This window comes from Chiloscyllium plagiosum, unplaced genomic scaffold (assembly GCF_037043375.1).
Source record: "Chiloscyllium plagiosum isolate Xiang-an unplaced genomic scaffold, Cpla_swu_hap1 HiC_scaffold_9, whole genome shotgun sequence".
Classification (NCBI taxonomy): domain Eukaryota; kingdom Metazoa; phylum Chordata; class Chondrichthyes; order Orectolobiformes; family Hemiscylliidae; genus Chiloscyllium; species Chiloscyllium plagiosum.
This window is the reverse complement of record NW_028270147.1, coordinates 4,885,346-4,897,002: the sequence shown is the minus strand read 5'-3', so window position 1 is coordinate 4,897,002 and position 11,657 is coordinate 4,885,346. Positions and strand designations below refer to the sequence as shown.

Sequence of the window (11,657 nt, the reverse complement as noted above, 5' to 3'; positions counted from 1 at the left end):
CAGACTGGTTACACTGAGAAGCATGGTATTGGGATGGTGGTCAGCAGGGGGAGTGACAATGCAGGGGATGGGAGGGAGGGAGGGAAAGGCTACTGATGGTGGTGATGGAGGGATATGGAGATTGTAGGGGGAAAGAAATTCGCCACTGCAAACATGGCTATAGTACATTCACTTTCCCACCTCAGCGACTACTTCTATCTCCACTTGCCACTTTCTTATTCACTCGTGGAATGTGGGCATCATTGGCTGGGCCAGCATTTATTGCCCATCCCGAGTTGTCCCTGAGAAGGTGAGCTCTCTTCATGGGCCGCTGCAGTCCACATTACACTACACTAAAGATATAGAGATGCACTGAAGATGGTGCCCAAGATTAATGATAGTTAAACACAAATGTTCTGGATGTAGGTTTGCTTGCTGAGCTGGAAGGTTCATTTCCAGACATTTCATCACCCTGCTAGATAACATCTTCAGCGCGCCTCCGGGCAAATCAGTGTTGATAATTCCTCAACCTGAGCTACAAATCTTCTCAAAAATCGCTAAACACAAATGTTTCAGAACACATCAGGAAAGAAATGACAGGATGGGTTACTTTCTCCTTAAACAGGACCTTGTGGATGTCTTTGAATTTGGGAAATGTTTTTATAGTGAATACTGAGGATGTGGGGAAGAGCACAATTAGAGATCATCAATATGACAGTCATCAAGAAATGCAATTGGGATTTCTGAAGAAATTTCTTCACCCAAAGTGTGGTTGCCACCACAGGAGTGGTTGAAGTGAATAATATATTTAAAAGGAAATTGAACGTGTGAGAGAAGGGTATAGAGGGATATGATGCTAAATATTTAGCTTAACTTCCGTGGTGCCGAAACTTTGAGGAACAATTACTTGGTATCAAATTAATATAACATGGGAAAAAACGGTCTAATTCAGAACAGCTCACATGAATGTATTAAGAGAAAATCTTAGTTAGAGTTTTTGAAGATGCAACAGAAAAGTCTGATGAGGATATTGCTGTTGGTATGGTGTATGTTGACTTCCAAAAGGTATCCGTACAGTGGCATAGAACAGACTTGAGGAAAGCAATAGGCTGTGGAATAAAAGAGTCTGCAGTAATATGGGTACAAAATTGGCTGAGGGAACAGGAATCAGTAATTGATAATGGATATTGTTTAGGCTAGAGGAAGGTTTGTAGTGGAGTCCTCAGAGGTAGGAATTGGGACCCTTTTTTCCCCATATACAGAAATAAGCAAGGTCTTGGGGGTGCCGGGGACAATCTTGAAGTTTGCAAATGATACAAAGTGATGATAGCGTACAACTTCTAAAGGACACTGGCAAGTTGGTGAGGTGGGTAGATAGAATTCAATGCAAGGAAATGGGTGGCGGCACATTTTGGTACAAAGAATATGGCAAGTCAGTATAAAATAAAGGGTAGCATTCTAACAGGTGTGCAGGAGCAGGCAGGCCTGGGTGTTTATATACAGTCATGAATGGCAACATGACACAGAGAGCAGTTAATAAAACATACAGTATCTTGGGCATCAAGAAGAGTTGCCTAAGGTACGTGTGCGTGAAGGTTATGCTTAAATAGGACATTAACTTGACCTCCAATGGAGTATTGTACACAATTCTGGGCAGCAGATTTTGGGTAAAATGTGAATGTACTGGCAAAATGATCCAAAAGAGGTTTACAAGAATGGTTCCTAGAATGAAAAACTTCAGATTCGAAGGCAAATTGGAGAGGTTGGGGCTGCTTCCTGTGAAAAAGAAACCAAGAGAGATCTGATGGACGTTTTCAGTCATGAGGGGTCTGCTCACAGTAGACAGAGTGAAACTGGTTCTATTTTTGTAAAAGGATCAAGACCTGATGAGCACAGATTTAAAATGTTTTGCAAATGAAGCAAACGTGAAATGAGAACTTTTTCATGCAATGAGTAGTTAAGGTACTGCTTTGATGTGTGGTGGAGGGATGTTCAACAACAGAAATTCAAAAGGGCAGAAAATGATTGCTTAAATAACAGATAAAAGGCAGGAAGTTAGCACTAAGTGAAAATGCTCGAACGGTCTTGCCAGCTTCTGCACCACAACAATTCTCTGATCTGCATAAGATGGGAGATGGCTTTGAGTGTAGCAATAAACGCCAGCATGGACTGATTGGGCAGAAGACAGAGAAACTGATCATATGGACCAATGTAATCCTCTGCAATGTGTTTCAGTTATTCATTTTATGAGGAAAATAAAGGGTTTTTTTTGGACTGGGAAATGCTTGCCTTCATCTGGACTGGATGTCCTAATGCATGAGACACAAAGTTAGCATGCAGGCACAACCAGCAATTAGGACATCTATGACAAAAGCACCCATGAAAACAGCTCAGGGTGAAACATCCTTACACTGAATGAACTTCAAGCACTCAATGGGTGAAATGGCCTTCTTCTGTAGTGTAAAAATCTGATTCACTCAGGGATGGACTTTATGAAAGGCATATTTGCATCAGAGGGAGTGCAATATTCACCAGACTACTCTGGGAACAATAAGGACAGATTTGAGTGGACTAGACCTATATTCCCTGGACGAAATTGAGGACTGCAGATGCTGGAGATCAGTTAAGATTAGAATGATGCTGGAAAAGCACAGGGATCTGATGAAGGGCTTTTGCCCAAAATGTTGATTTTCCTGCTCCTCGGATGCTGTGTTTTTCCAGCATCACTTTAACCTTGACTATATTCCCCGGAGTTTAGACGAATGAGATATTGAATTTAAACGTATATTTCCTCAGGGACTTAGAAAGGTAGTTGCTGAGAAAATGTTTCTCTTGGTTGGAGATTTTCAAACAGAGTCTCAGTATCAGAAGAAGAGGTCAGCCATACGAAAGGAGGAGACATTTCTTTACTCAGGTTTCTCAATTGATAGAATTCTTTAGCCCCACGTTTTAAAAGCTTTGTCATTAAGTACATCTGAGACTGAGCAATGGGAATCAAGTGATGTGGAGATAATACAGGAAAGACTGAGGTAAGGCAGATGGTCAGTCTTGACCTATTTAATTGCACAGACAGGCTCAAAGCCAAATGGTCAATTTTGTTCCAATTTGTCATGTTATGACCTGCATTGAGAATTTCTAAATTCATTTCCTGCAGTATCCTAATGACAGATTTTGTTTCTACAGCTAATTTCATCAATAAGTTCAAATGTTTAAGAGTCAATAACTTGAATAGTTTTTAAACAAATGTAAGGCATGGTGGCAGTATGGTTAGCACTGCTGCCTCACAGCGCCAGAGACCCGGGTTCAATTCCCACCTCAGGTGACTGTGGGTGGAGTTTGCACATTCTCCCGTACCTGCGTGGGTTTCCTCCGGGTGCTCCGGTTTCCTCCCACAGTCCAAAAATGTACAGGTCAGGTGAATTGGCTATGCTAAATTGCCCGTAGTGTTAGGTGAAGGGGTAAATGTAGGAGAATGGGTCTGGGTGGGTTACGCTTCGGCGGGTCAGTGTGGACTTGTTGGGCCGAAGGGCCTGTTTCCACACTGTAAGTAATCTAATCTAATCTAAAGACGGAGCCCTTACCTTCCTTGTACTAATGGACCAATCATAGTAAACATGCAAATTCCATGACTCCACAATAAAATAAATTAGGTCACACACTGGATAGCAATGCAGACACCTGGAGTTTGTACTAAGGTATACTAACCTTTAAGTCTCTGCTCAACCAATTCTGTCACAGCTAAAACTGGTTGTTTAAAGGATGGTACAAACAGGGTTTGATCTAGTTTTTAATTCAGATTGCAAGCTTCATCTCTTTAGAAGTTTCTCCACTATCCTTGTTGACCTGTGGTTTTTTACACCTGATTATTTTAAATGTAAATACTGCTATATTCATGTGATACAACTCTCACTCAAGGTTGTCTCATTTAAAGGAATACAGTTCAAATCTATTCCTGCTGCCTGCCTCATGTGAGCTGCTGTTCCTCCTGCCAACCCATGACAAATCTCTGCTGTTTGCGTCAACTTTATTGCAATGTCATTTTAATATTAGCTTGAAAAACAACAGCACAGAATGGAGGGCTAAATTACTGCCCAATCCTTTCTCAACTTAAGCCATTAGAGGTAGAAGGAATGTGTCTAATTAAAGTCAACATGCCCATATGTACAAATGACAAGCTTCTTTAGTTGCATTCCATTTTCCTGAAGTTTGGAATCATAGCTTCTATAACTAAGAACATGAAGTAATTCAAATTAGAAAACATCACAGCACAGAAACAGGCCATTCCGCCCAATGGGCTGTACTGTTCTTTAGGCTCCACATGTGCTTTCGCCCCTCTTCAACGAATCCCATCAGAATATTCTTCTGTTCCTTTGTCCGTCATCAGCTTAATCCAGCTTTAAATCCTTCGATACTGTTCAATGTGGGTGTGAGCTCTGCTCACAAGTAAAGATGATTCTCCTGAATTCCCCATTGGATTTATTAGGGACTATTTTACATCTATGAAGTCCAGTCTTCACTGTACATATCATATACACCCTGGTCACATCATCCTATTCAGGACAGAATTTACCTGTAATCACAGACATGTGACTTTCAATGCTATGTGTGACTGAATAATTAGACTAACAAGAGGATACTACAGCCAGAACAATAAGAATACAAGTCTGTGTAGACTGTGCTAAGATTTTTTACATTGTGTTCTGTAATTAGAGGTGTTGTAAAAATATCTGGAATTGGGAACAAACTAAACTGGCTTCACAACATTCGAGCCATCTATACAGACACCAGTTGGACTGCTACACAGGCAATACTAGAACACTGGCAAAGTTTCTACCTAAATCAACACTGCAAGTGTATATCAAAGCTGCGCGACATCAAAGTGTCAACCTAAAGTTCCTTCTCAGTTTAAAAGAAATTGTATCAAGTCCATACTGAAAAGTCAGCACTCTTGAACCAATGTCCTGCTGCTTTCTGTTGGCACAGTGACAAGGTTTGCCTCCTGTTTATTTGAAAAGGATGAGTGAACAATATAGACAGCTTTCCCACTGCATAATCCACACAGCAATCACGATCGGTTTTGCTCCTGCATCTTTAATCCACAATGCTTGTCTTCAGGCTGAGTAAGGTAAACCCGCCAGAGAAGGGAGGGGACTTGTCCAGGTAGCCTTGCCTTCAATCTTTTAAGGAAAACTCCTGCCTGAGAATGCGCTTTTCCTCTTCAACAAAACTTTTCTCCCTGTTGGCTTGTCCCTGATTTCGTTTACGTTTCTCCTTCTGCTGAAATGTTTCAATCTTGCGTTTCTTTGCAGACAGGTCATCCCCATCATCTTCATCTGAAAAGGAGAAAAATATTCACCAACATAAATACGGTTTGATATCTTATGATCGTACAAAACCAACTACAGTAGGTTTCACTGTTGCAGTTAGAAGTGGCCTGACTTGTCCTAAGTAGTAATATAGAGGGAGACAAACAGAACAGGCAATACCATGCATGCATATCCGAGAGCATTCATCACAGGGAAGGTACAACCTCCATCAAATTTCTGTACTTTCATTTAGGTGCCAGCAAGAACCCAAAACAAGTAGGAAAATAGTGCTGAGAACAATTACATTCACGTTTTTGGAATTTAGCTTCAATGGAAACAAACTGCTGAGTGATCCTGAGATAGATTGGGAAGAGGCTGACAGTAATGTTTCGACGCCCCGTTCTGAATGAACCAGATATTATGCCATGCAATAATACAAACTTCCCTCAAGACCATCTTTTCCACACAAACTCCATTAATTACCACAGCATGGTTGACTCCACGTTAACAGAATATGATCAATCCTGCAAAAGCTCCAGCAAATAATTTGGAAAGCTGATAATTGAATAATGGATACAATTGTAATCTTTATGGTTTTAAAAAATAAATTGAAAAAAATCACAAAAAAGAATTTTCAGGCTGTCTTTTAACTTGAAAGTCCACAGTGAGCAGCTTTCAGGGATTTGTAAGACAGCTTCAAGGTGGAACAGAGAGGCCTGGCAGCAACGAATCAGAGGCTAAAGTCTAACAGGCACAATCCGGAAAACAGGAACCTTCCAGTACCAAAGATCTTCTGTATAATGAACTGGCCAGTGTCATGATCTCCTGAGGATGACTGTAGGTGAGATATGAAGATGGCAGGCTCTGACACTCTCACCTGGGAGACAGTCACTGATGGCTCTGACACCCGGAGGCTGACTGTTTGGACAGCCATTGGACAAGGTGAGCACAAACAAAAGGCTCAGCTGGCCACGAAGAGGGCCCATAGAAAACAAAGGCTAGTTTCTTCCTATCAACTCTACTTATTTTATTTTTATTTTAATTATCTCTATTAAATCAGCCTACAATGTTCCAAGAAAAGAATCTAAATTATCCAATCTTTCCTCGATGCTCACATTCTCCATCCCTGGCCACATTCTTGTAAATCTCTTCTGCCTTTTCTATGCATGATCACATCTTGCTGCAAGTCGGTTAGCTGATCTGTAAAACTTTGTTGGTTACGTAGAGCAGTTGATCTTCCGTAATTACACCGGCACCACTCCCCACCTCTTCCTCCGCTACATTGATGACTGCATTGGCGCCACCTCGTGCTCCCGCGAAAAGGTTGAGCAATTCGTCAACTTCACCAACACATTCCACCCCGATCTTAAATTTACCTGGACCATCTCTGACACCTCCCTCCCCTTCCTGGACCTCTCCATCTCCATTAATGACGACCGACTTGACACTGACATTTTTTACAAACCCACCGACTCCCACATCTCTTCCCACCCTACCTCTTACAAAAATGCCATCCCGTATTCCCAATTCCTCCGCCTCCGCCGTATCTGCTCCCAGGAGGACCAGTTCCACCATAGAACACACCAGATGGCCTCCTTCTTTAGAGACCACAATTTCCCTTCCCACGTGGTTAAAGATGCCCTCCAATGCACCTCATCAACATCCCACCCCTCTGCGCTCAAACCCCACCCCTCCAACCATAACAAGGACAGAACGCCCCTGGTGCTCACCTTCCACCCTACCAACCTTCGCATAAACCAAATCATCCGCCGACATTTCCGCCACCTCCAAACGGACCCCACCACCACAGGGATATATTTCCCTCCCCGTTCCTTTCCACCTTCCGCAAAGACCATTCCCTCCATGACTACCTGGTCAGGTCCACGCTCCCCCTACGACCCACCCTCCCGTCCTGGCACTTTCCTCCATCCAAGGCCCTAAGGGAGCCTTCCACATCCATCAAAGTTTTACCTGCACATCCACTAATATCATTTATTGTATCCGTTGCTCCTGATGCGGTGTCCTCTACATTGGGGAGACTGGACGCCTCCTAGCAGAGCGCTTTAGGGAACATCTCCGGGACACCCGCACCAATTGACCATACCACCCTGTGGCCCAACATTTCAACTCCCCCTCCCACTCTGCCGAGGACATGGAGGTCCTGGGCCTCCTTCACCGCCGCTCCCTCACTACCAGATGCTTGGAGGAAGAACGCCTCATCTTCCACCTCGGAACACTTCAACCCCAGGGCATCAATGTGGACTTCAACAGTTTCCTCATTTCCCCTTTCACCATCTCACTCAGCTCCAACCTTCCAGCTCAGCACTGTCCCCATGACCTGTCCTACCTGCCAATCTTCCTTCCCACCTATCCACTCCACCCTCCTCTCTGACCTATCAGCTCCATCCCCTCCCCCACTCCCCTATTGTACTCTATGCTACTTTCTCCCCACCCCCCTCTCTCAACTCTGCAGGCTCCCTGCCTCGATTCCTGATGAAGGGCTTTTACCCGAAACGTTGATTTTCCTGCTCCTCAGATGCTGCCTGAACCGCTGTGCTTTTCCAGCACCACTCTAATCTAGATCTGTAAGGTGTCTACCTGGAGCCTACAGTACAGCACCAGCTCTCAGCTCTTAAACTCTAGACTTTGCGATCAACAAAGAAAAATACCCAATGTACTCTCTTAACTGCAACAGCTTCTGAAATTCATCAAGTCATGACAGTCAGTTAATAGAATTGCGACAGAGCCAGTGCCCTGTCATTTTGCATCCAAACATCTTTGGGCTCAGGGGCATCTGAAACAAATTGACATTTAATGTGCAAAGAATTTAAACTCAAAGTGTGTTTGAGCGACTAGGGCTTGCTCATCGTACCTGACTCAGAGATTTCAGGCTCTTCTGGAAGCAAGGCAGCTTTGCGTTGTGGAGCGTCCTCCCCGTTGTCCTGGTACATGCAAGACCACTTGACTGCCATGTCCACACCTGATGGTGGCTTTTTCTCTTCCACTGCGTATGTCTCTGGTGGAGGCACAGCATTTGTTTTCCAGACCTTGAACTCTCTTGGCGGCTGTCAAATGAGCAGCAAAATGGAGCCATGTAAACCATTAGTACACTAAAAAAAATTAAAAATAAACAATCTTTTCACTTTGTTTGCTGAGGGGTGACCGTACAGAGGTTTATAAAATCATGAGGGGCATAGAAAGAGTAAATAGACAAGGTCTTCCCCCTGGGGTGGGGGAGTCCAGAACTAGAGGGCATAGGTTTAGGGTGAGAGGGGAAAGATATAAAAGGGACCTAATGGGCAACTTTTTCACACAGAGGGTGGTACGTGTATGAAATGAGCTGCCAGAGGAAGTGGTGTAGGATGGCACAATTACAGCATTTAAAAGGCATCTAGATGGGAATATGAATAGGAAGGGTTTAGAGGGATATGGGCCAAATGCTGGCAAATGGGTCTAGATTAGTTTAGGATATCTGGTTGGCATGGCGGAATTGGACCAAAGGGTCTGTCTCTATGCTGTACATCTCTATGACTCTAACTCCAAATACTACAAAAACAAATTTAATTACATTGGTAAAAGTAACATAGCGAATGCCATATTCTGATAAAAAAAACCATTAAACTAAAATGTCAACTCTTTTTCTCACATGCTGAGGTTTTCTAGCATTTTTAATTCTTATTGCATTTATATAATGTGTTGGGGTGGGGAGGTTAGCTCAATTGGCTGGAAGGCTGGTTTACAATGAAGAGTAATATCAACAGTGTTACCTCTCAGGTCTCTCCTCCTTAACCTCTCCCATCACCTGAGACGTAGTGACCCTCAGATTAAATCACCACCAAGTCTCTTCTAAGTAAAGAGCAGCCCTATGGCCCAGTAGAACTATGGAGATTTTGCCTGTACCTTGAATGTATTACAAAGATGCTTCATATTTAATATTTATTGGAAGAATTAGTTTTTAAAAGAATTGAAAAATTATCAATTCATTTCAAATTGCTGAAAATATTTGGAGTGGTTTCTTTTATCAAGGGTTACTGGGAGACTTTTTTGTAAATAAAGCTTCTAAGAAACATGTGATTGGTGAAAATTGCTAGGGCTGTTTGAAGAGATTGGAAGCTCACTTTCATCTGATCTTCTGTTGGGGATAAGAAAGCTGTCATGTAGAATTGCCCAGCTGATCACTCCAACTTCTAATACAAAAGAGTTCTTGTTGAATTTGGGGGTGAAACCTCTAAGTCCATTACATTCTTCATTAGATACTGGGCTCAATACCTCTTGCGATTTCCCAAATGCGGTCTGACCAAAGCCTTACCCAGTCTCAGCGGTACATTTCTGCTCTTGTATTCTTAACCTCTCAAAGTGAATGCCTTCCCAACTGCTCTACGGCCTGTTCCCCAGGACACACACCGAGACAACCACTGACTGCACCGAGAGGACCATCAACTCGGTGAAACTTGCTCTTTGGCCTGACCGAAACTAGCTGGTCTCCCAGAGCAAGGAACTGACCCGAAGTGAGTGTTGCAGACTGACACCTTCCAAGGTCGAGGACTAGGCGCTGGGGGCCACAGTAAAGGAGAAAGTGAGGGCTGCAGATGCTGGAGGTCAGAGCCTAGGTCAGAGCGGTGCTGGAAAAGAGCAGCAGGTCAGGCAGCGTCCGAGGAGCATGAGCCCTTCCTCAGGGATCAAACACATTAAAGCTCAGGGCAACTGCTGCCGAGGTGCAGCGGGGAAATACCACCGTCCGAGGTCTTCGTGATGAAGTTAAATGGGGTAACATTCAGTTACCAGACCCTCCCGGTGTCTCAGAGACACATAAACACTGACATTGAACGTGTAAGAGGGGCGTTGGGATAGAGTCAAACCCCGGCGGTTGTCGGTTTGTTTCCGTCACGTACAGAACACAATCAACATCGACGTCGAGGCCCTCACCTCCTCCGGGGCCCTCACTACCCGCTGGTCCCAGTTGATGAGGCCGCTCCTGGGTCCGCCCAGGAAACTGGGTCTGGAGACGCTGCTGAACAGCTCGTCCGGCCGGGGCAGAGCGGCCTGCGAGGCCGGGGCCTGGGCCTGGGCCGGGGCCGGGGCCGGGGCCGGGGCTCCTCCTGCCCGGACACCCTCAGCCGTGGGCCCCGGCTCGGGCCCCGGCTCTGACTCGCTCTCCGACCCCGAACTCCCGTAACCGGCGAAATACGACAGAGGGTCCCGGTCCGCCATAGCCACCGGAACCGGAACCGGAACCGGCCGCCAAGGAGGCGGCGAGTCAGAAAGAGTGAACACACTCCACATGACCTCCCAGATTTACCGCCCCCTGATGGACCCCCAGGTAAATTACCTCCCAAACTCACTGCCCCCTGCAGGTCATTAGGGGAGTGACCTCCCAAACTCACTGCCCCCTGCAGGTCATTAGGGGAGTGACCTCCCAAACTCACTGCCCCCTGCAGGTCATTAGGGGAGTGACCTCCCAGACACACCGCCCCCAGCAGGTCATTAGGGGAGTGACCTCCCAGACACACCGCCCCCAGCAGGTCATTAGGGGAATGACCTCCCAGACACACCGCCCCCAGCAGGTCATTAGGGGAGTGACCTCCCAGACACACCGCCCCCAGCAGGTCATTAGGGGAATGACCTCCCAGACACACCGCCCCCAGCAGGTCATTAGGGGAATGACCACCCAGACTCACCGCCCCCAGCAGGTCATTAGGGGAGTGACCTCCCAGACTCACCGCCTCCAGCAGGTCATTAGGGGAATGACCTCCCAAACTCACCGCCTCCAGCAGGTCATTAGGGGAAATGACCTCCCAAACTCAATTCCCCCCTCTAGGTTATTAAGGGAATGACCTCCCAGATTCACTGCCGCCAGCAGGACATTAGGGGAATGACATCCCAGACACACCGCCCCCAGCAGGTCATTAGGGGAATGACCTCCCAGACACACCGCCCCCAGCAGGTCACTAGGAGAATGGCCTCCCAGACTCACCGCCCCCAGCAGGTCATTAGGGGAATGACCTCCCAGACACACCGCCCCCAGCAGGTCACTAGGAGAATGGCCTCCCAGACTCACCGCCCCCTGCAGGTCCCCAGGGGAATCGCGCTCTAACCTCCAGGGTTACTAAAAAATAAAGGCCACAATCACAGATTTGCAATACACAGAATACAGAACATTGAAAGATATTTATTCCACAATCATATTTCATGAGAGGGAGTGGAGTACATACTAGATCAAGATGAAAGTGCAGAGAAAGTTTTTAATGTTCTTGGCAACCACTTGGAGCATATTATTTTTTTCTCTTTTAAAATAATATAAGGGCGATTATAATTTAAAGATGTAGAGTTCCAGGATGTGGATTTAATCATAATGATTGATGAACCAAAACA

The 11,657-nt window shown here is 45.3% G+C and overlaps 1 protein-coding gene across 1 annotated transcript; it reads right to left on the bottom strand.

Annotated features, from left to right (window-relative positions):
- Positions 1 to 3,986: 3,986 nt before the first annotated feature.
- cunh1orf52 (chromosome unknown C1orf52 homolog) lies at positions 3,987 to 10,511 on the bottom strand. Its single transcript, XM_043700071.2, has 3 exons — positions 10,212 to 10,511; positions 8,158 to 8,350; positions 3,987 to 5,312 (listed from the first exon to the last, which is right to left on the bottom strand). Exons 1-3 carry the CDS (start codon positions 10,494 to 10,496, stop codon positions 5,152 to 5,154), a joined length of 639 nt encoding a protein of 212 aa, XP_043556006.2. The 5' UTR covers positions 10,497 to 10,511; the 3' UTR covers positions 3,987 to 5,151.
- Between the last annotated feature and the right edge of the window lie 1,146 nt (positions 10,512 to 11,657).